The sequence below is a fragment of the Panthera uncia genome, chromosome B1, assembly GCF_023721935.1.
Source record: "Panthera uncia isolate 11264 chromosome B1, Puncia_PCG_1.0, whole genome shotgun sequence".
Taxonomy (NCBI): Eukaryota; Metazoa; Chordata; class Mammalia; order Carnivora; family Felidae; genus Panthera; species Panthera uncia.
In genome coordinates this window covers 110,263,926-110,290,477 of record NC_064811.1, presented here as the reverse complement: position 1 = coordinate 110,290,477, position 26,552 = coordinate 110,263,926, and the positions used below count along the sequence as shown (strand labels likewise).

Sequence of the window (26,552 nt, the reverse complement as noted above, 5' to 3'; positions counted from 1 at the left end):
AGTGCTCTTCTGATAACATCGACAGCTATATCTTTGGCATTGAAAATTCAGTACAAGTTCTTGACAAAATTGTGTAGCTTAGAGCTTCATTTTCTTTTAAACAAGGAAAAACAGGGTTGTATAAGATGAAAATTGGGAGGAAACTATTAATGATTATTCTTTTCTTAGTAAGTTTATCTTTGGGACCCTGAATTACCTTCACTTTACTATATGATGTGGACTGTATGAATCCATTTAAAAACCAACTGAGTTGTACCACATTTTAGGAAAATTATATAATATAATATATATATTTTATATTTATTTAGAAGCTTTGAAATAGTACAGTAAACACTTTGCAACACGGTGTATAAACTACAGAATGTCTTTGATATTTTGTGGGTCTTCAGAATACAACATTTTTTATAACCCACAGGTGAAAAGAACATAATCACAATCTGTCTTGTAAAGTTGGAATAGTTTGGGGAACACTCGATCACACAAAAAGAATATAAAACAGTCAAGTTTAAAACAGTGATATTGCATTTATAATGCACAAATTTCCTTTATCTTTATGACTGGCTTCTCGTGGTGAATATAAACATGTAAAGGGCTCAGTGACATTTGGAGAGAGAAAGATATATAGTGCTGTAAACAGGCACACACTGATCGGAGAGGCAAAAGCAGTTGCCTCTAAAGTTTCTACAGTTCTGCACATTTCAACTCATTTCTCAGGCCTGCTGAGAGCAATTAGGTCCTATAATTGGCCACGATGACTCCGCCGGCAATCTAGTACTCGGTTACACACAACTAACTGATGGCCAAGATAATGAAGTTGAAAAGTTGATGCTTTTGTTGGTCGACTTTGTGCAAATCATGCTGCTTCAGGTAAATCCTGTAGAATTGACTAGCATATCCTTTTCCGTGCTGTGAAAAAGAAAGAAAAATACTCTAAGAAAAGGAGCCTGCGTTTGGGAGTTTAGAATTGCATGTTACTGGAAAAGAAACAAATACAACTGGAAATAAGTCGTCTCCCTATACCAGACCCGCGTCGTGTCAACGTCTTTCAGTGTTAGCCTTGGTTTCTAATTGTCAAGTCAATCCGTTGCGTGGGTTTCTAAAAATGTCAATTTTGGTATTTTAGAAAATGAGTTTTGTGTGGGAAAGGTATGTTTTATATATCAAACACCAATTATGTGGAGATTAAACTTTTGAAGTTACATACAGAACAATCCCCACTTCATTACTTATGCACGATCAGAGTATAGAAAAAAAAAAAAAGTGTGGCCTGTAAGCATTCTAGAATGAGTCATTAGAATATCTACAAATAACTGGTTATATGTTTAATTGAAAAAATTCCAAATTATATATATTAAATCAACATATCATACAGAAACCTGTACTAGAAAATGTTGATGTAATTAAAAAGTTAAAAAATGCTTCACATTTTCTGGTTTTACTTTACTTCATCGTTTATATTATGTAAAAACCAAACCTTTTAATGTGTACAAAAATAATAATAATAAATTTATTCCCTAAAAGGAATCCGTTTTCTTATAAAAGGGTGACAGGAAAAAAGATATTGAATTTGGTCCAGTCTTATAAAATGTACTGAATTATGAGGTAGAATTTCCAAATCCAATCATTTAGATTTTATGATTTTAAGTATTTTATTTATTTATAATGATAACGGATATTTCTTCCTACCTTTCTATAATCTTTATATTAGGCAATGAGCACAATGAGAGCAGAAACTGCATTGGCTAGGTCAGCATCTGGCACGTAATAGATATATAATGAAAATGTGCGGAAAATAGTGTTCAATTGTGATAAAAAGCAATTCTTTTGTGTAAAATCGATTGTAATAATATATATACATATATAAATTAAAATATAATTAAAAATTAAGAATTACACTAAATGGCATAACTGGATTGTTTCAATCTGGTAAATAGTTGGCTTTTTTGTTTCTTTTGTTTGTTTTTTTTAACACAAACATAAGAACATACTGATCAGAATAATTTTTCTTCTGTGGTATTTCCATTTATTTCAAGTAGATTATCTAGTTAATATATTTTTCTTAATTTATTTCTCCAATTCTCACATTTATTTTTCCTTACAAATTCAGTTTCTGAACAAATCACCAAACGTTTCTTCCCTAGGTCACCATTTAGCAGACACATCAATTAAAATTGGAAAAGTCAGGCACCATAATTGACAGAAATAAAGTGAAAATGAATATTTACATGTCCCTGGTGGTAACTCACATTGAGCAATCAAAATATATATATTTGTAATATAATATCATGAATTATAAAACAAGTTAGCTACAACCCAGGATTATATGGTAGTTATTATAACTTACCTGGTCATAATGCTATAGAGAATATTCTATTAAAGAAAATAGAAATTTTCCTCTTTTTAAGCAATCAAATCTTATTTTCCTATGTTCTTGAATTCGAATTCCCTGTTTCATGATAAGCGTGAATATATATAGTTTAAATATATTTTGTTTATACCAATCAGAATTTAAAATTCCTCAGTAAATTACAATAATTAAGCACCATGGAAATTCAGGTTTATAAAATGAATTTGAACAAATAATTGCAGGGGTCAAATAATTTACTGTCTAATCCAAATAATTGTGTGAGTAAAAGGAAGCACAGGACATGATCTTGTGCTTTCATGGATAACTCAGGACACGTGAACATTCTGCAAATAATACTACTTTTCTCAAAATAAGGAGGGGATACTACTTACAGGATGAAACTTTTTTTTTCTTAAAATACTGATTTATAAGAAACAACTTTCTAGTAGTTTGAGGACAAAACAAACTCGCGTGACCTATCCACAACCTATAGAGTAATTTATTATGTGTAAAAATTAATATACCGAAAAGCACATCGCAGTATAATGCAGAAATTAGTCAACCTAACACATATTTAAATCAGTAAAATGTTTCTCATTAGGTTAAAAAATACTTATGGAGAAACCCTTTAGCATGGATACTACATGTTTATTTCATGTAGTCAAAAGACAAAAACAAATTGTTTTTACTGAAATAGTCCAGAATTTTAAGAACACAGAAGTTTAGCACACATTATACTTGATACCTTAAATTTCAACATAAATTTAAAATGCATACTTTAGTTACTGCTTAGGGTTACTTGTGTGCCGCTTTTATTTAAAGTGCACCTATTTCAAGTAGTTGTATGAATAATATAACCGCCTTTTATTAAATTACCACCTCCCACCTATCTGTTAAGTCAGGAATGCAAATCTGAGTAGGACAAGTGTAAAGGCTGAGGTTGAAGGTCAGAACCAAGTAGGATGGGAAGGAGAGATTTCCTCTATTTCAGCATCAAATTTCCCAAATGTGAAGTAGTGCCAGATAAACTAGAGAAAATGAAATATTATTACTAAAGTTATAGTCACATACATTTTGTTTCAAGCCTCTTAAGAGCTGATTTTGAATACTGAATATTCATTGTCCTTGGGGGCTGTCTGGGTTAATGTTGGACATGCAGCACACAAATATATATACATATATAAAAGCAATGTTACTACATTTTAGAGTCAGTGCCAAGGACAGTTATCCCACAGTGTTAACTATTATGGGTATACATTTGCTGAAACATTTCAGGCTAGAGAGAATGGGTCAAATACGTTGAATCTCTATGCTTTATGATATATTCTACATATGTTTTGGAATTATGAAAGCGTACTTGAATTTTTTTTTTTTTTTGCTTTTTCTGTTCACTTCACAAATGCATTTTTCCCCTAGTTATTCATCAGCATACATAAGGAGTTGGTCACTTGATATAGATGAAAGATTTTCTTTTCAGTCAAATCTAAAGTAAAGGCATTGTTGGTATTCTTTTTATATCAATTTATTCATTCACTTCATTTATTCTTCAAAGTGAGTCATAAAAATCTTACATTTAAGACCTTTATATTATTTTCTGAACTATGGATGAAAAAATTACTCTTAATGGAAAAGAGATATTCAAATATCTCCTTTTTTATAATTTTGCATACATGTATGTATGCATATATTTAACATTATAGGTATGTATATATTTAACATATATGTTTTTAATGACACTTATGATGCATATTTTTCTTTGTAATTTTTTTTTAAGTTTATTTTTGACAGAAACAGAGTACGAGCATGACCTGGGGAGGGGCAGAGAGAGAGAGGGAGACACAGAATCCGAAGCAGGCTCCAGGCTCTGAGCTGTCAGCACAGAGCCTGACGCGGGGCTCGAACTCACAAACCGTGAGATTATGACCTGGGCTGAAGTCGGATGCTCAACCGGCTGAGCCACCCAGGCGCCCCGATGCATATTTTTCTTTATATTGTGTCATCCTGTTATTGCCTTTGATCATCTGTAAAGTATATTAAACTTTGGGACATTTACAAATTCTGATTAATGACGTAAGAAGAATAACTATAAGCATGTATGCTGCAGAAATAATTGTAAAAATAAAAGTGCTGATAATCTATTTATACCATGAATAATATTATAATTTGCCTGCCGAAAAATAATTTAGTATAATATATTAAAATGAAAATTAAATAACTAGAATATTCACATTTCTATATTTGCATAACAGGAAGCAAGTTATCCTTTATACTTTATGACAGTATGAACCACAGAAGCTAAAGAAATATATAAACGTGTGAAGTGATCTAACCTACTTCTGTGACTGAAAGAAAGAACAGCCTTCAAATATCCCAAATGATTGAGACTCCACTGCAGTGAAAAACTTCCAGATACTGAGATCAGTAACCTACTCCAGAGCGCATTCAAAAGTTTAATGAGCCTCAAGGTCAGGACACTTCTTTATAAGTAAAGTGAATCTAGCAGAGACAAGTTAAAGCCCATTACCCCTTCTAGAAGTCAGAAACACCTGCCCTCTGTGTCCTGAGTAAAAGCATATCATAAACTGAAAGATCGTTTAAAAGGAAGTCTCCATTAGAGATCTGTCCAGCTGAATAATCAATTCATTCACCTTTCCTCTATCTTATTCCTGAGACATTTTTGAGGATTCTCTTTAAAAATCTATTTTTTTTTCTGTTTAACAGTAAAGTCCAGAAATAAACATAGTAGAGGTTACTATTAAAAGTGGGTCACTGCTTGATTTCTCTTTTATCTTCCCACTTGAACAGTATTATATTTGTTTTTATATTTTAAGATATAATCGTACATTGTCCATATTGTAAATGCTTTCCTTTTCACAAAAAAAAATGACAAAAAGGTTTAAAATTTTAAGATCCATATAAGGCAAAAACTGATTAAATGTTATAATTATTATGAATTATAAAAAGCTTGAAAGCCTTCTGTTAATATAATATATATTGTCTTTTGTCTAATAGTACTAGCTTAGTGCAGCATAATCTTGAGGTCTTACATTTATTTCGTAATATTCACACCATCCTCATGTTAAATTTCCTTTTTTCCTTTCATCAAACAGTATGCTCTTTATTTTAGGTTGACAGAGCTAAGAGATTATAGAATACATTTAGAAAACGAGAGTTCATCTGGAGAAAGTGGTTCCCATATGTAAAGTTGATTAGTTTTTTAGAAAGAAAAATTTATAAAATGAATGACTCAAACAAGCCTTCAGAACATTCATGTGAGAAATATGTATTAAATCCAAGTGTTTAGTTTAGTCTTTAGACTTATGTAATGCTTACAATGTAGTTTACAATTAATAAATGTTTATTAAAAGTTAAATTCATGGGTGTTCGCAGAGATAGGTAATTGGCAAGCGTAGTTTTGTGGTATAGAATTTTACACCAAGAATGAGCAAAATGGATCATTTCTGAGAGAAAACAAGCATGTTGAGCATATTCTTTTCAGAAATATTAAAAAGAAAACCATTGCCTGCCGTTTTCATCTTTCAAAATGGCATCACTTGGACCACATTCCTATACAGGAGCCTCATACCTAATCTATTTGCAGTTTCAACCTCTCCCTCCCAGAAATCCAGTGTTAATCGTCAGTCAGAAGAAACTTTTCTTTTTGATTAGCGATTAGGGACACAAGGGCCCTCTCTCCTCCCCAAAGGAAGATGAGGTAATTTGCATGATAAATCCCTTTCTTACCCCCCCTATGGGAAAGCAGCCTTGCCTGGAACAATCCTTTCCTTCCTTCCCTTCCTTTCGTTTTGCTAATAACTTTCTTGTCCCACCTTTCTTCTATAAAAACCTTCCATTTTGTAAAATTCCTCAGGGGCCCCCTGTATTTGCCAGATGGGATGCTGTCCAATTGGTGAATCATTTAATTTTTTTTTTTTAACATTTATTTATTTTTGAGACAGAGAGAGTCAGAGCATGAACGGGGGAGGGGCAGAGAGAGAGGGAGACACAGAATCGGAAGCAGGCTCCAGGCTCTGAGCCATCAGCCCAGAGCCCGACGCGGGGCTCGAACTCACGGAGTGTGAGATCATGACCTGAGCTGAAGTCGGACGCTCAACCGGCTGAGCCACCCAGGCGCCCCTGGTGAATCATTTAATAAAGCCAATTAGATCTTTAAAATTTACTCGGTTGGATTTCTGTTACTTAACAACAGTCACCATCTCCCCTAAAAATCCAAAGTAACCAATACTGCTATATTTCAGTTGTGGTAAAGACTATATACCAATTTGAGGCTATGGATTAAAAATGAATTAGGACTCATATTCTCACTAAGAATGGTTATGTACAAAGATACTTTATTTTATAAGCTGGAATGTGCTCCCAATATCAAGAAGAGGTTGATGTACTGTGCAAAGCCCTGAATTTACTACCAGGGAAAATTTCAGAAATCATTGCTCAAAATTTATTTTCAAGCCAAACTTTATCATTATTTAAAAGGTTTAACAACCTTCAAAATAGGAGCTTCTATTTGTCTACAAGTACAGTCCACAACTATGACATATATCATGACCCTCACACAACTCTGTATGAGGATGTGAGTCTCCTGAAACATCATGGGTTCTTTCTAGATAGAGGATCCATAGGCTTTTAGAAATTTCTATATACTTGCGTGTGTTTATGTGCATATGGGTATGTGTTATTTAAAATGACCTTCTCACAAAGGTACATTTACAACTGGTTCACTAGAAAATATCTACCCTGTGGGTTACTGCAACCATGTCAACTATCACTATTATTTTTAACAGGAAAGCTGTACAATTATAGTAACTCAATTTTGTTTTTAAAATCTTTAATTCTAATTAGCTAAATTAATTAAGAGTGCTTTGAACTTTACAGCAAAAACCAGTGATCATGTATCAGCTCCTTTAATTAGACAATACACTTTGATTATTATCATTATCTAAATTGATTCAAGCTAGATATCTAAAAACACAGTAATCATGCATAATTTTTCCATCTAAACACGAGTGGTCAGTATTCTAAATATCTGTTCTTTAAATATTAAAACCATTAAGCTTTTAAATTATTTATGAAAAAATAAAAACCCATATGACAAGGTATTGCATAAAAGTTACAGATTGAAGGAATCATCTAGAAATGTGGAAAATTATGCCTAGAGGCTTAAGAAATTTTCCCTGAGAGGGGAAAAATAGTAGAAGGTGACAATACCTAGCACACATTGGCCACTCTGTCAGGCTCTCTTGATGAATAAAACCACTTTGCATCATTGGTATCTTAAAATCAAAGCTGGGGATTGAGTTAGTTTTTTAATACTTCCATCCCACATCGGCATATATTTAGGCAGTGGAACTCTAATGTATATTGCCCTCTATGTTTATAATATCATCGAACATTTTTCTGTAATCCTTTATCATAATCCACTAAAATATGAACACTATGATTTGTTCCAGAGTTATTTGAAAACCACATTTTTTTTATGTTGGTAATAAAGAAGTACCCTTGAAATATCTCTTGAAGACAAGCCACTCAGTTATCTTGCTTTAATAATGACAAAGGATGCTTTCATTTAAGTTACACAAATACCATTAGTTTATGTATCTAAAATTCTAAGAGGATATCCTTATACTCCTTTACAGAATAAATGGTTCTTCTTTTTTCTTTGACAATTATGAGCGATAACATTTACTGACATTTAGACGCTTGTATTTCAACTAGTTTTCTTCAAAACAACATTATAAGGAGATCAAATTAGTTGTTTCCCTGTAAGGTTGCAATTAGCATTAATTTTCAAAGCAGAAGACATGAAAAATGCCTGAATGGGATCGGTCATTCCTACAGGTATAAGGATCTTATGTACATAGACCTATCTGCAACAAACATCATTGTACCACAATATTAGATCAATTACTAGTGATGTGTGCACCTTTGTCTTTTATATGAAAACTAATCATAAATTCCAGCAATGAAAGATAGGAAAAACTTTAAAAACAAATACATAAAACCCTCATTTAAAAATATATAGCTATGCATTTAATTTATTAACCACTAATAACCTACTTAAGCCAAATACAATTTCAAAATAATGTAAGTAAAACCTTAGATAATTAAGCCATGAAAATAAATGCAAAATATTCAGGATTGGGAAATAAAATACTTATGACACAATTCACACAAATTTATTTTCAAAAAAGACACACACAATATACACAGCTTAGAAATTATGTATAAAAATATGGCTGTATATTTAATATACTTAATGATCCGATTTCCCCTAACATAACTCAGTTGCTTCTATGTGTAAACAAATAGCAGATTAAAAAGAGGAATTTGCAGGCTCAGATAGGGGTTGAAATGCTGACATACTGAGAAGTGAAAGCTGACCACTGTTTTTCTGTATTCAGAAAACAACCCTCACACTCAACGATGTCAGAAACTCCAAGACTACGTATGGGCTTCCATAACGCCTTGAGCAGGATTGCCAGATAAAATACAGAATGCCCTTACATTTGAATTTCAAGCAAATAATGAATAATTTGTTAGTATACATAAGCTCCATGCAACATTTAGGTGTCGTGTCATTTATTTGTTAAACCTGGAAGCCCTATCCTAAAGCATCTGTTTCATGACACCACAGGTGACACTAGTTACTACTGGGTAAATGGTACAGTGTTTTCTAGAAAAAAATGTTGCGTTACATTTTCTAATTATTTTATAACACTGTAATTCCTAAATTTCATATGTATTTCAGTCTACAATGATTTACAATTAAGATAACACATTTTTTAACTTAAGATTGAAAATTCAAAGAAGAAAATAAATAAATAAAAATAATAAAATTCAAAAGACAGAGAAATGAAATGCAGTTATCTACAATATAAATTCATATGTAATGAATTTAATATCATACACGAATGTAATCTTTATTGTCATTTAAATTATTTCTTTGTATCATGATTAAATTGTAACCTTGGTTTTGAATGAAATCTTTGTTTTTATGAGATGTGGATACAGCATATTAGATCAAATCTTCTTTCTCTTTTTGCATAGTAACATAATTTTTAATCATTTATTCTAAAATCTAAGCTTACGTATACATTTTAATTTTAGTTATCTCCTAGAAACTCATTAAACCACCTCCCTCTTGCCCTTCCAATTTAACCTATCATCAGATAATTAAAGATTTGAAAACTGGTACGCAGTGAACTATACTCACCTTTAAAATAATCGCAAACATGCGAATTGTTGAAACAAGATTACATTATGCTTGTGAAAGGTTAAAATAATTTTAGTTATGTACTAATTAAATGACAAGATTTGGATCCTTAAATAGTTGTGTTACATCTCATAACTTTACACTTTTGTTTAAATAGGATTCACCTTAATTACTGTAAATATTTAACCACATAATAAATAAAAGTAAAAGTCATGTTAGACACTTAGTATTTATGAAAAATACCACAATCAATCTAGAAAAAAATTCAAATTTTAAATAATCGATCTTTGCTGGGGCAGCAACAGATTCTGGTTAAATAGTATCGACAGTGTATGTTTATATATAAGATATCTATATCATTATTAAAACATGACAAATGTACAAACCTACCTACATATCTTACGATAAAGTTCTCACACAAAAAAATCAAAATTCTACCTTATGAAAAAAGAAGTATGAGATACTCAGTTGCCACAAGACCATAGAAAAAGAGTTGTCTAAGAAAACAATTTGAAAATAACTTTTGCAATAATGATGATGAGTAAAGATAACAAAGACTTAAAAACTGTTAGTTACATGGAAACCCCCCCAAACCTAAAGGAAAGTCAGTTAAATTGCCTGTAGCCATAGTTATCCTGTATTATTAACAAGTTCCTGCCCTTGCCCATAATCATGTATTTAAAGTGGATATCCTTTTATGTTCATGTTTAATTATCTTATATTGACTTAATTTTTACAAATATGTTTGTAAATTATATACAACAAACCATTGAAAAAATATATTAGTTAAACGAGCAGTTGGTGATGGTGAAACATGAGGCTTAGGGAGTTTTTAAAGAAAAAGTAATCAATCAGAAAAAAAAGAATAAAAAGACTAATACAGTTAAGGCCAGAATAAAAAGGACAAATAAATTATGGAAGGTTAAAAATTGATGAAACCCAGGGGAGAGTATGTTAGGAGTAGAAATGGTTAGGTTCGGGGATTGTTTGTTTGCTTTGGCATTAAGAGATTATTACAATTCTATTAATTTGCATAAGTCGGGAAGATGCCTAGATAACCAAACAGGGGAAAAAAAAAAAAGTTCTCAGTTTCAAGGTGTTTCATTTATTGATTCATTGATGCAGTCTATAAGCATTTATGGGTGTTTACTTTGCTGTAGACCTTATTCTGCGACTTGAGACTCTAAAATGAATACACATGGATTCTGTTCCAAAAGATTTAACAATTCAGTGGTAAAAAACAATGTTTTACAAGATATTTTAAAAATAACAATCATGTATAAAAATCTAGAAGAAGTTACAAGAAGAATGCATATCTCTTTTTGGACAGGCTTCATTATTAAAAGTAAAATGAGGGACGCCTGGGTAGCTCAGTCGGTTAAGTGTCCAGCTTTGGCTCAGGTCATGATCTCATGGTTCGTGGGTTCGAGCCCCGCACTGGGCTCTGTGCTGACAGCTCAGAGCCTGGAGCCTACTTTGAATTCTGTGTCTCCCCCTCCCTCTTCCCCTCCTCTGCTCATGCTCTGTCTCTATCTCTCAAGAATAAATAAACTTAAAAAAATTAAAAAATAGAAAGTAAAATGAGATGAATCTTAATTGACGAGTATGAGATGGCCAAACAGATGTGGTGAGGAGTGGTTTTGTAGGTGAGAGAGCATTCCAGAAAGAGAATAGAATGTGTCAAATCACGAGAAGCTGACAATCACTGAATGACATACAGCAAAACTACAGGCGCAGGGTTTAAACATAAAAAGCTTATAAAGCTACTGAACATTATTGTGGTCACAACAGGGAGCTTCTCAAAAATTTTAGAGGACTATCGAAGTCAAATGTCTATAAATATAAATTAATACTCTACTTAACAGTAGAAGCCAGATGGAAAAACGGAGGGATCTTCGTTAATTTTGGTGAACTAAGCACATAGGACCGGGCTTGGAGAATGCAAAAGAAAGTATACCTGTGTCTCCTCACAGAGCCCAGCAGGGAGGTTTATACTTTACATATCTGGAAATAATTTGCATTCCACCCTAAATCTCCCAAGTGTAATAAATTATTTTGCAATCAAATGACTGCCTGGGTGTCTTGGAGCTGATATTTCAATATTAAAGATAATTATGAAAGACAAAAATTGGTGAAAGGACCTGCTCAAAGAAGTGATTCTGTCCCAAATCTCAAGCCTCGGGTAGTGTCAGCAGCAATAAAACTAGGCGCCTAGAGAAAAGTGGGGGATGTTTTTCACACCCATTTTAACAAAGAAAAATTAAGGCAGATGATGCTCATAGCCTAACATTAAATTTACTTTATAACCATGAAACCGAAATTTTGTAAATAAAATATGGCTCCTGAGTTTATTCTTTCAAAGAGACACTCACAAGTAAAGCTCACCCTAAGAACATCTGGGTCCGCAATTCACAGAAATAGTGAAGACACAGGAACAATTTTAATTGTTGCATTTAAAATAATATACTTTAGGGACGCCTGGGTGGCTCAGTCGGTTGAGCGGCTGACTTCGGCTCAGGTCATGATCTCACGGTCCGTGAGTTCAAGCCCCACGTCCGGCTCTGTGCTGACAGCTCGGAGCCTGGAGCCTGTTTCAGATTCTGTGTCTCCCTCTCTCTGACCCTCCCCCGTTCATGCTCTGTCTCTCTCTGTCTCAAAAATAAATAAACGTTAAAAAAAATTAAAATAATATATTTTAAGTGATTAAAGGTCACAGGCATTTGATCAAATCTTTCCTATCCAAAATTAACCCCTGTCATATCTCTGCCTACTAGAATTTTCAGTTATCACGTTACCTTGTATCTACTTTTCACTTCCAAAAATCTTGATACAAAAAGTACACATTTTTTACAGTCTCACAATTAACTGTGACACTGTGTAAAAAATTTCATACTTTTGATATATATTTTGCTTTTGCTACATAATTTTTCATCTTTTTCCATTTGATTGAATTGTCCTTTCAAGGGTGTTCCTAGCTGGTTATTAGTTTTTCAATCAAAATGTATTCCCTTTCCCTTAGTAGTTGTATATAAGAGGGATGCAACCTTTTCCCAAACATTCAGTCAGAAGATTTCACAACCATCCCTGATAACTATTTTCTTTATCTTTTATTGCTACATTTAGAATTCTAATACTTCCCCCCTTTTTTTTTTTTTTTTTTTTTTTTTTTTTTTTTAATTTCTCTAAAGGTAAACTTCAGCTGTCATTCTCCTCTGGGGTCTTATTGCCACGAAGCCTGACGACTGGATTACACTCTGCTGATAAAACAAAATGCAAAACAATACCGTACAATACATCCTTCCTGACTTCTCTCTGAATAGTGTCCAATTTCTTAAGCCTGGGATTCAAGTAGTGAACTGGTTACAAGTAAATGCTTACTCTAGAATCAGGTGGTCTCAAATAAAAAGCCTAGCTCTCCCTTGCTAGCCATCAGACCATGGACAAGTTACTGGACATCCCTTTTTCTTAATTTTGTCATCTGTAAATGGAGACAGAAAACTTATTTCATTTGCTTATTGAGTAAGGCTTCAATCACTAGTTCATCACTAGTGCTAGGCTGACAAGTTCTTAACAACTCTTAGCTACTATCATTATTAGCATTATTATTCAAAACATGTCTTCATCCATCCTAAACATAACTTTCAAACTTTAACTTCCACTATTCCCTCTGGATTTATCTTATAGATTTGGCAACTCAGAATACTCACTTCTTCATATTTATTTGCTGTCTAGTTCCACATTTTTGTTCACTCAACTTCGTCCTCCTAGAATGCCATTTTTCTTTATCAGTTAAAATCATTCAGATAGTGCTCCAATAATGGCCCCAAAGTGGAGGTCTATAAATCCTTCCTTGGTTATACTCTAAGAGATCTTCTCCAAAGATAGCCAAAGACATTTATTATAATAAAGTAACCATCTTATTTATCTGTTAATGAGATAAGAAACTTAAAGTACAATCACCGAAAAACTGCATTTTGAGAAGAGAGAAATGCTTAATTGCCGTTGACATTGCAATTTCACAGGTATGTAAATGAAACAAACAATTAAATCTGCTTTAACATTTCATTTTTGCAGAGTTGGGCAAAAGTACTATTAAATGGAGGAAATTTCACCATTTTATAAAAAAAGATGAGAAATTTTTGTTTGCATATGAGGCATGAACGTAAAAAGACATAAGAAAATATAATGCTGGACTGTAATCAGGCACTAAAAGTTGTTAGGTCTCTTGTTATTCAGGCAAAATAGCAATGTACATATAAGGCAGTATATATGGGATATGTACAGGAAGGCAGAGGACAGAAAACAGAGAAACATAAAATCATGAGAGTTGCATAAGACAGCCCGACGAATAAACCGTAAACAGAAAGTAAAGTTTGGATAGTCTTTTAAGAATTTCTCCAAACAAGGCTAGGTAAGATCATTTGCTAGTCTTATGTTATTTTTAAAAGACAAAGTTACAAAAATATAAACATAATGCTGGGTGAGAGAATTCGGTTTATCAGATAATAGGATTTTAGGGCAGAAAAAGAGGCAGGGAAATATTGGAGTTCCTGCATGTCAAATACTGACTTACGGCAGGCAGAGTCTTTGGGATATCTTCTAGAAAGACTCTATTTTCACATAGTAGCAGACTGTTCTCATTTACTTTGTGTGATGATTTGGGGGCATCTGTGTCATCTACGCAGAGATATCAGAACTTTTTGGAGTAACAATGTCCTAAGGCCAGAATTTACTCTAATGGGCTAGTATAATTGTCGAAATGCAGATTATGTCAAATTAGATACGGGCATCTATTTGTACCACTTAAAATTTGGAGGGGGGCGGGGAGCCCCAAGAAACATATTCTTTTTTCGAATATAATATGCTGCTTCTTACACCCAAATAAGAATCTGTTGTCTCAAAAGTGCATTCTTTGTCAAATTATTTTAACTGCTTGTTGTACATGATCAAGTATATTTACTCACTGTAAATACACAAGTTAAGTAAAATAATGAGAATATATATATTTTTTTAAATTATAATCATGTTCTGTGACTAACATCACCACAAAATGAATACAACCCAGTCTTTAGTGGGCATCATACCTTTGGTTCTATTCAATCTGTCTCATTGGTTTTACAGATGAAAAAGAAAAATACGGATGCTGTCCTTTGAAAACATATGTATTATGTGGAAGAATATATACTGCAGATGTAACATAGTGATATATCGTGAAAAGAACATTTGGAGTCTGATTTTTCTCTGGGAGTAAAAGAAAGCATAATTAGTTCTATTTAAGCCAGAATTTTAATTTTCTCCATACTCAGGCTGATGTCATTGTTCCAATTTTAACTGAATATATGGTTGCCTTGAACACTTAATGAGTGCTTCCTTTGGGCCAGGCACTCCCTGCTTTAGATATGATAAATAATTTAATCTCTACAATGAGCTTTCGAGGATCTATGTCACAGATGAGGAAAATGAGTTACAGGAAGGTTAAATGAATTCTAGAGGTCACACAGCTAGTAACTGGCTGGATGAGTATTGGAACCCCGGGTAGATTGGCCCTGTAACCAGAGCTCTTAATTATACCTCATCACATCTCTGATATGAGGACAGACAGAAAGACCTACTCTTGTAATTATGTAGTAGGCTATGAGTCCAAAGCAAGTATGCACATACCTTAAGAACAAAATCAGAAAGTGATATTTGCTGGAATTAAAAATTCCATGTTCCCATATAGTCAAATGGGAAAAAATTAGTGATGCTTAGGAAAACCTACCTGAAAATAATAAGACTAGAATATTTTCCAAGTATTTGCTAAGACCACAATCCAACTAGGTAAGTAGGCTGTGTTTCATGTACATTTTAAAGGAAATGGAGAACTTTTCACTAGTGTTGGAAAATGCCAAGTTTTGGTTATTCATTTTTGGTTTTTTCAAAATTATCTCAAAAGAGGGCTGGTAGTTAGCATGAAGTATAGCATGGGAGGATATCAATAATTAAAAATGCTTTTGCGTATTTCTGGAATGGTGCAGAGCAGGTGACACTGAGATGACCTGATCTGAGTATGTTGATCTATGCTCTAGGGCAAACAAAACTGAAAATCACTGTGCCTAGAACATAGTTGGTGCTCAACTGTAAGTTTTCTTGAATGTGTGTCATACTGTTTTTGTCAGTAGCTTGGGAAGATCTGCCTAAAACAGCTGGTTAAAAACTTTTTTACAGTTCTAAACTGCCATGGCACTACTTTATAATAAATAATAGTATTACAAATAGTAGGACCTATTGACATCCTCTGAAATTAGAAAGTAATTGAAATATGAAAAACTTTGAAGGATTAATGAAGGGTACAGAATTAAAATTAACTTCAAAGAAATATAATATGCCCTTCATAAACTACATTAAATGTTTTTATTTAAGAGGAAGATAACATTTCCCCATATTAGATATATCAGCACACTTTCTCTATTAGCATTATGAAAACATAATTTCTATGAAGAATTCCTACAAAGCAAGCAATTGAAGTTCTCAAGGATTATGTCCCTAGATCCCAGGCTCAATTTTAAGTGTGAGAGATGAAAATTAAATTATTTAATGTCAAGTATTTCCTAAAAATAATTCTAAGTAAGCCTGCATTAAAAAAAATAAGTTTCTTAGTAATTTTAATGAGTCAATATTTTATTTTTATAATTTGAGAAATAATTGTCTTCATTCCTTATATAATTTAAAAAATATCATTTTCCCAAATCCTTAGCTTAATTCAAGTTCAAAGGAGTTAGAATTCACTCCAATCCATCAACAAAAGCCATTTCTACATTGTCTAATACCAAACAATCCCTTTGTCTCTATAAAATTAAGTATATTTATATAATCATAAAATATGAATATATCTAATTCAAAAATTATTTCATGACCCTTGATTGATAAAAAGAGCTATCCCCTTACAACACTGGTTGTATATTTATGAAATCAGTGCCTTTATTGTGTCTTATTTCATCTTTTCATGCCTACAAAATTGGTACTCAGTAGTAGCTAGTACTGTTATTAAATTTAGACTTAATGTTTAGCTAATACAATTTACTGTTACACTGTTCTTTTCATTTTCTATTCTTTTTTAAAATTATTTTTAATGTTTATTTATTTTTGAGAGAGAAAGAGAGAGACAGAGTGTGAGCAGGGGAGGAGCAAAGAGAAAGAGAGACACAGAATCTGAAGCAGGCTCCAGGCTCCCCATTGTCAGCGGGGCTAGAACTCACAAACAGCAAGATCATGACCTGAGCAGGAGTCAGACGCCTAACCAACTGAGCAACCCAGGTGCCCCTCATTTTATTTTCTTAAGTGCAGAATTAACTCCTGCTTTCATGTTACCAAGCTAATGCTACATTTACTTTCCAAAATAAAACCCAAAATGTAATGATCACATATAGTCAGCTTGCTATATCTTCCAATATAATTAAGAAAGCTTGTATGACTACTAGGTTTAAGGAGTAGGCAACTTGACTGTGAATCATTATTAACGGCTGTTTCATTTTTTGTTTAATTGTGAGCCATTTCACAGTAACTGACACCAGGGATTTCCTTAAAATTCAGCAGAAGATAATATGATACCAAAAGGGGAAAATTCTTATTATAAGAGAATTAAGTCAGCTTGATAAAGATTCAATATTTGACAAAGTAAGCTATTTAAAAGCTATAGTCATCTGTCTTCCTGTTATAAATTATTATCATATATAATGTGAAGCTTCATATTTTTTAAGTTGTAATGCATACTTTTAATAGACACAATCTATGTTATATATTTCATATAAACAATAATTAAATAATTATTCAATAATTTAATAAACATTTTACACTTAGCTTTTGCCCTCTACACATTTCCCCAAACTTCCTTCTAAAACTATGATTTCTCAATTTCTGTTCTTGGATAGTCAATCATCAATTGCAATTCATTGTGTGAGGGGGAATCAAAGGCTTTAAGAAACCAAATTTTTTCCCTTTCAGAATCTCTAAGAAAGAATAAGAAGTCATCTATATAGAAACAGGAAGCGAAGGAAATAGATAAAAACCTAGGCTTCCTCAATTGCTTTTCCTTTGTCCTCCAGTAAAATTGAGCCTCATCCCTTTCACTCCTTCACCAGCCCCAATGCCGGGAAAAGTGTTTTGCAGGAAGTACATCACAGGGCTAGAAAGTGCCATTCTACCAAATCACAGTTGACATATGCCTACGTTTGTAGTTTGTAAAGCTTTCTAGGTAAAGTGTTTCCATATCTCTCAGGAGAAAATACCAATGTCAGGGTCAGGATATTTCCCATAATGTGCAATTTACATCTCTCAGGATGCAATATAGATCCATTTTCTCTGTTCTGCTCTCAATAAAGACAGATTAACCGATCACTATCTTATCTGTGTAGTATTTGTTTAAGCACTTAACATTTGTTAAGTCACCTCTCCCCTTTCTTCTCAATTCACAGTCCCTCAATCCTTTTAAACTCTAGTCAGATATGCTGTTTTCCAAAATGTTAATCTCTTTATTTTATTAACTCTCCCTTCAGCATCATGGGTGCCAGTTTGCCACAGTCCTCTAACCTAGACTCAAAGAAATGTGAAATACAGACATTACGATTTTTCTACTCTCTTGTTTTAATCTGGTATTCAAATCAATATACTTAAATATTTGTTTCTATAAAACACCTCTAAGTTAACAGATTATGTTTCAATCAAAAATAAAGATATAAAGACAGGTACCAAGCATTTCTGAAAGACTAGACAAAAATTCCAAAAAATAGCAAGATAAATCATGTTCAAGGAGAATACATGTTAACTGGTCTTTTTAGCTTACACATTTTAGGCTCTGCTGATTGCTTTCCCTGTATTAACAGAGAGAATAACTGGCTATTACATTTTAGTGAAACAAATACATTATACTATTCCACTTATTCAAATTATATAAAATTGAAAACCCAGAAAAGCTAAATTTGGTTAGGGGCTAGGATAGTGGCACTCCCTGGGGTGGTCATAGCTGGAAGAAGACAGAATACAGGACTTTTTTAGGTACTTGTAATGTTTTGGCTATTCGACCCAGTTAATGTGGCCACCGATTACACACGTGAGCTCATTTTGTAAAAAGTGGAGTTATACATCTGTGATTTTTGTATTTTTCTATATGCATATTATACTTTAATAAAAAGTTTAAAAATAAAAATGAATTGCCATGTATGGAACTTATTTCAAGCATGAATCAAATTAATTGTAAGTGTAATAATATTTATGAGAAAATTATGGAGATGGGAACAATAATTAGAGAATCAATGATAGTAAAAACTTTCTTGTTAAAGAGGAATAGGTTCTTGTGGTGATGTTAAAAATAAACTTCATCTTTAATAAACATACGCTGAAATAGTAATGGATTAAGCAGTCAGAACCCTGGATTTGCTCTAAAAATGTGAGGAAAAAGACAGTATGTTAGCATTTGGATGAAATAAATTTGGCCAAAACCTGATAATTGTTTAGGCTGGAGAACATAGAGAGTTTAGTACTATTCTCTCTATTTTATATGCTTGAAATTACCCATCATTTTTTTCTTAATTTTTTTTTTAACATTTATTTATTTTTGAGACAGAGAAAGACAGAGCATGAACGGGGGAGGGGCAGAGAGAGAGGGAGACACAGAATCTGAAACAGGCTCCAGGCTCTGAGCAGTCAGCACAGAGCCCGACGCGGGGCTCGAACTCACATACCGCGAGATCATGACCTGAGCCAAAGTCGGACGCTTAACCGACTGAGCCACCCAGGCGCCCCTACCCATCATTTTTTAAAATGTTTAAAAGTAAAATTTAGTGGAACTCTACGAGCTCCAAGTAGTATTGTTTTCTATTACCATAGTTCTCATAAAAAAAGGTTGAGGTAAATCAAGAATCAAGATACATCTACCAAAACAAAACTAGGTTTCATGCTCTCCAGTGTAATCATCTGAGGAGTATTTCTCTGGCAAACAAAACTTAAACCCACACCATTAGTAACTGGCAAGGGGACGAGTTCTTGTATAAGGTTTATCAACAGTGGGGAAAACAAGTACCATGGTTTTATACTAATTTTACAGGTTAGCCTCCAGATTTTTTATACATTTTCTAACAATAAAATGATAGCAACTGTCAAACTAGAACATTAACCTTCCTATCTATGGACCTATTCCTAAAACTATTTTGATTAAACCTACAAGTGAGATATTTCATCTTATGTACACCATCAGGTATATACCATCAAGACAACATGTATGCTTATTCTACTGTTGCCCTTGTTGACTCCGAACTTTCTACCATGTGTTGTACTTTGAGACAAAACCCAATGATGTGTTCAGTGAGATATGAGACAGACCCTTTCCCATAGCTACTTCTTTATCCTGGGTGATTCAAAATTTAACTCAAGAAATATACATTTGATACTGGCTTTATTTATGTATTTCTCCTAGGCTTGGGTCTTTTCATCCTTTTTAAGGCACTTATTCGAAAATTTTAACAAAAACACATTTACAACTATGGTTTTTATGGAATAATGCAGTCATTGGCCAACTTTCAGCTGAAATATAGTGACTGGCATAAATATAAACCTTAGGACACTCAATAACAAACGAAGTCACTTTTCTAGGAAGTATAAAATATATGATTAAATATCCAACACAGGTAACTTGGAATCTGGTACAGGATTCTGGCTGATAGCAACATTAAAAGAGGAAAAAAGTCCTATTCATTACAATATTTTTGCAAACAATAAAGAAAAATAAATTAAATTAAATTAAATTAAATTAAATAAATAAAAATAATGTTTTCCTCGTAATACAGACACCTATTTCCTCTACAGGTCAATTTTGCTCTAATGTACAATGTGAACTGGTCCTCAAAAAGTACAACAAGCACCTTAAAAAATAAAGAAACGGACCAAAACCGATTGCCACTTATCTGTTTCTCAAAAAGTGCCAAATTCTCATGTTTAACAGTTTCTGATACTGAAGTAGCCATTAGTTAAATAATCATGCTCTGTTCTTTCTCTGGTAACTGATAGATATAATTAAAAATTAAATTAAATTAAAAACATAATGCTTCTATATGGGATGTCTATATGCATAAATGCATCCATATAACAGAATCATGACTACAGAACACAGAAAAAGGATTTACAATCACTTGTTGAGCTCATTGTTGAGCTCAATGACTTAAAAGCTGTCAGTGGTAGTTTTTGTTTTATTTTGTTTTGTTTTGGTTTGGTTTGGTTTGGTTTGGTTTTGGGTTTTTTGTCATTGATTATTTAATAACACTCTACTGGCCAGATTATAAAAAAATTGTTGAAATGAAGTTCATATACTCTTTTCAGTCCTCACAGTTAAAAGAAATGTATCTCCAGGAGAAAGAATACAGTATGTGCCTAGGTATAAGGTACAAATATAATTTCATGCAATGTATCAGTTAAAGAATCAGAAATAAAACCCTGAATTTTATCTGCGAAAATTTCTAGCTTATAATTTGTTTTCATCTGTGTCCTTTTGTATGTAATTACGTTTTCGGGATTCAGTGTTTCCGAATCTTCTATACTGTCCCTACCTAAACTGATGTAGGTGATTAGGGGCCACTAATGCAGTAATTAGGAAGTCTTATGAACCTTGATACAAAACTTCCAGGATTTTATTACACTTTGGGAAACATTAAATTGACTCACATTATGTTAAGTTCAGTCTTGATTTGAGAGTATTATTTAATCTTAAACACTAAACCTCAGAGTACAAAACAGTTTCCAAGCTCTATTACCTAAATGGCACTATCTGATTCCTATTAAAAGGACTTCAGGAGACGCAGACTCACCCAAAAAAAGTCTGGCACATTGAGTATTGAATAATGTTTAATGATATTTATAAGCAATTGAATTTATATATTCCAGACTTCTTTACAATATCTTTATAACTCAATGCATTTAAATTTTGACCCACACATCTTCAGTATGATGAGGCAGGAAAAAATCCCAGGTAGATAATCCTTTTCATTGAATAATTCTATTTATATTTTAATTGATAATCTTCCTTTGTTAGGCTCACATGGCGGACAAATGCTTATATGAATTTATTTCCAATGTACAAAATAAGAAAGAGGATGGAAATGATCTGTAATATAAAATCAGGTATATAAATAATATGCTAAATGTTTGCTCAATAAAATGCAAAGTATGCACCAAATAAACTGCTTTAAATAACTGATGGACACTCACACATGGAGTGTAAAATACTGAATAAAGATATAAATTACTTTTAGCAATTAAGTTTTTTCTATAGACCGTTAAATATATATTTTATTGAACTATATATCTGTGAATTCAAAAACAGAATTAATAACATGCAAATAAGTAATTCCTACATGGGAATTATATAAGAAAAACAAGTGATGATACCAGAGGAAAATTTGGATCTATTAACTTTACAAAGAAATGAAAGATGGGACTGAAACCATGAGACCTGTTAGTAAATAAAATATGTCCAAAAAAGCTTATCTCAATGACCTGGTAAGAAAGGGGAGTACTTAGAATTGTAAGAGAACTAACAGGTATGAAACAAACTTAACACTTTTTCAGGATATAAGTTCTTAGAATGAATCAAAGGGAAGCCTCAAAGCATAGAAAAACTCCACCTATATACATAACAAAGCACCTTGGTTGGGTGCATTTCAATATTTTGAATGAGTTCACGATCTACTTCCCCTTATAAAAACTTGGAGGTAATAGCACCAGAGAAAGACAACTAATTTAAAACATATTTTAAAAAATTAGAAGAGAAGAAAGTTTGCCTGGAGATTAAAAACAACTGCAGACGTGTGTGTAAATGAAAAGTATAATGAGAGCATTAAAGATTATTTGGATACTTTAAAAACACTCATTCAGCCAGTCATTCATTTTTCATCACATAATTATTTAGCATTTATAATATGCACAGCCGGGTAATGAGTCTCAATACGCCAAGAGAGTATTGGATACTAACTAGTTCCGATGCACCCAAAGGCACACATTTTAAATGACATGTGATAAGTCACAGAGAAGCACTGACGTCTGAATAAGTAAAAACAAATTGCCTACAGAAATTGCCATATGTATAGATGTACAAATGAACTGTTCACCTCAGAAGATTTTTACAGCTTCCGATGTAAATCATATTAATTGAGGTAGGCCATTACTTAACGAAAGAAGAAATAAGATAATATTATAATATCTCATTTATCTGGAGTTACAGGAAAGTTCCAGGCAGCTGCTGCATCAGCTAACTGGAGTAATGATACCAGTTGTGAACAGATTATCATTTTTCAAAGAAGTAAAATATCATAAAATTCAGTGAACATTAAATCTAACAATAGATATGCAGAGAATATGAACTGGGATTGAGTTATCATTTGTTTCCTGTTCACGGAGTTGAGGTGAGTAAATTATGTTGATTATGAAAGATCAATTCTTAATCACTAAACAAAGGAATTTAATGAAAAATAGAAGGACTGGTGTGACTCAAAGACTAGAGATTTGTCACAAAAAGATAAACTAAAAACGTGAGAAAGTTAGGTTCACAAATCTAGAGCTATTCTTATAGAGAAGAGTGAGAGGAGCAAAAGTCTCAGAAATAGGATATTATAGAAAAGTAACACAACTTGGAGACAAAGGGAACAGAAATTAACATAAGTACTAGGAAAAAAAATAATCCTGAAAAAGATGTGCATCTATTTAGTGATGTATGGAGCTAGGAGACAGGAATGTTAAAAAGGCCACATACAAGAATGCTTATTTGTGGACTTTAATATTTGAAAAAGTGATGTTATGTTTATGACATTATAGGAATATACAAATCCCAGAGAAAACACTATATGAAGATATGTAAATATGAGGGTGCTGTGTGCCAATAAGAGAAGTTATTACCACACTATTGAGTTCAACAGATTAAGAAAACTCACAGAAGGCAGATTGAGATAATGAAGGGATTGAAAGAAATGTGACTAAACAAAACATGGTCTACAATTTTAATCAACTGAAAACTTGAAGTGCACCATAGAAATAACATCGATGCCCAAAAGAATTTTCTCAAAATGACGTTTAGTGAAAAGAAGTCTACGTAAAGTGTCAGCAATTTTTCAAATGGAATGTTTCAGAAGTTCTGACACCTTTTCTTGTGTTAAGAGCAAATTGAATTGAAGTTTGAAGGGGATTCAAAAAGTAGGCAAAATTAAAATTAGGTCAGGAGACAGCTCGTAATTTTTTGGCATGCATGGACTGGTCTAAATGACGTGTAATACGAAGGCAACATGGACCATGACACTTCAGTAAATCGTTCTTTACAGTTCTAGAAACCTAGAATATTTCATGAATACAGTATTTAAAAATTAATTATGTCACTGTATTTCTTCATTTCATTCAACATAACTTATTACCTCATGACCCTTCAAATTAATGAAAAAAAGATTTTCACAAATATATTTTGATGAAATTTCATTGGTTATTGTCTTTTGACTGTTGCCAATTCTTAGGCACTGATTATGTTTATCAACAAGAAATCAAATTTCCAAATAATGAATCCTGAAATCCTGAAATCCTGAAATCCTTTGTTTCATTTAGGCTTATTTGAACCGAAAGATATGTCTCATCCACTGACAAAATCAATCGTTAAGTGATGATGTTCAAAATGTGTAGCCAAAATCATAAGCAAGAATTATTGCCAAAATAACATAATTGTTTTAACTACTGGGATTTTCTAAAGTACCTTGATAATACAGCTTTTATCAACTATTCTGGAACTTAAATTATTTTTATGCTCCTTATTTGCTGATATTATTCAGAATGTGTCATTTGAAGGACTGATTTTATATAAGGTGTCTATAATACTAAAGAATTTCATGAATTCTTCACTATAAAATGTGATGTTATTTTTAAAGTCCAGGTAATATTTTTTTGTGTTTCATTTTAATAAATGTTCAAAGCAATGATTAACTTTTATTAAAAGTTAAAGGGATACTTTAGAATTTTTTATTATTCTAAAAAAGGTAAAGCCAAGCTAAAATTCATCAGCATTTTAAGATAAATCTAAACACTGAGTTTTGAATATGACCATATTTTACATATTTACATTTATTTCTTCAGTCCTTCAGTGTATCCCTTTGGTTTTCACCAGAGCATTAACAAACTACAATATTGTAACAAAAATAAGAGCAAACAAGCTCATAAGGTGTTCATGACTAACGAGTATTAATAGAAACTTTCAAAATCGCTCCTGATTTAAAAACGAACTTTCGTTTCATTAAATGCATCACGTATATTCTTCACAGATCTTTTCTTACACATTGGAAAAAAAAAAAGAAAAAATATAGCTGTATGTGAGCATTTCTTTAAAAAAAGAAACACAGAAACTACTTTCTTTAACATGTGCATACACGTACTTTTATGTAAAAGTTGGTTTCTTGCAAGTTTAAATTTTAAATTTTGCAATCACAAGTATAGAAACGGGAAGTCCTTGGGCACAGACAATGATCTCATTTGTATTATTAAGCATATTACCATTTCCTCATCATTTTATAAATGGCAGTGGTAGCTTCATTAGGCTTTATTTTTAGAGCTCTACAAAAATAACCAAATACACAGTTGTTTTTCTCAACATCAAAATGTACGTTATGTTTACTAAAGAACTAAATGCATGTTTAGCAAAATAAAACTCTACCTCAATAATTATTTAAACATTCTGATTCAAAATAAGTTATAGATGTCAAAATTTTAATTTAGTTACGTAAGGGACATGCTTTCAATTTAGAAGATGAGAATACTTCCATTCCTGATGATAAATAATACAAATATGAATGACTACCACCATGTGAATTTGGAGGGCAAAATGGTCAGGCATGGTTTTGATTTATAGTTTATACTATTAAATTAACCATAAAATTGACTATGTCTATTAATATCGGGCTCATGATGTAATTTTAAGTTAATATTAAACACTAAAAGTTGAAGTCATGCGAATAGCTAAGGAGAGTGTAAGTAAAAACAACAAAATACCTATATTTTTGCTTCTTTGTCACCTAGGGCACACTTCATCCCAAACCCTAAATTTTGAGTGGTGTGAGCTGGCTCAAACAGAAAAAAAAAAATAGTTTTTTAAAACTAATTTATTCTACCGTATCTGAGTAATATGGAAAAAAATCTTAATTTTCTTAATTAAATGATATATGAATTCTTTGATTTCTAGCAACACACATAATAACTATTTTAGGTTATTTTAAATCACTAATGTGTGTAGATGTGTGAGCTAAACTTTAGGACTTTAGCATCCAAATTTCATCAGTTATGATGTTGGACATTTCAATACTTTCTAAGTATATGTGGTCTCCTTGCATTTTTATAACGCCAAAAAATAAAGCAAAATAAATATCAATAGTTTATAGACAGGAGTAGTTATTTGGTTCTGAAATGATATGGGGTAATGGTATTTCCAAGAAATCTGAAAAGTTGAATTGAATCCTTCATAAAACAGTTTAATCAGTGTTGCCATCACAATGTATATTTCCAATGGCAGATCCATTCCTTTATCAATGTCTAGAGTAGTGGTCTTGTCCTCGGTGTATTCAATTCATGCCTTTCATATTTACATTCATGAGTTAAAATATATGTTCTTCTAGTTTGTCTTTCCTTTAGGTATTTTTTTTTCTATTTCCCTCCCATTCCTGAAGTCATGAAAGTAATGATACATCTGCAAACTGTTTTATTTTTGTTTCTAGCTTATGATCCCATGATTTTTTTTTTTTTTGTACTAGGGGATGAAAGTAAGAAAACACCATGTACGTTAGATTTGCAATACAAAATAAAAGTCATCTTTTGATTGAGTCTTTATGAGTTTCATCCTTATCAAGTATTAGTTTATGTGGTTTGACCAAACTATTGAATTGTCAGTGGTATTTACCGATTAACTAAAAGAAAAAAAAAGATTCCTAT

The 26,552-nt window shown here is 32.3% G+C and overlaps 1 protein-coding gene across 2 annotated transcripts in view; it reads right to left on the bottom strand.

Annotated features, from left to right (window-relative positions):
- Positions 1–342: 342 nt before the first annotated feature.
- Positions 343–26,552, bottom strand: part of PCDH10 (protocadherin 10) — a 41,006-nt gene continuing 14,796 nt past the window's right edge. Inside the window, exon 5 of one of the 2 annotated variants that reach the window (XM_049631182.1) lies at positions 343–906. In XM_049631182.1, coding sequence (XP_049487139.1) covers positions 887–906 — 20 coding nt within the window. In that variant the 3' untranslated portion in view covers positions 343–886. Of the gene's footprint in view, positions 907–21,431; positions 21,709–26,552 lie in introns of those variants that run through there. The other variant, XM_049631181.1, reaches the window with a different exon arrangement.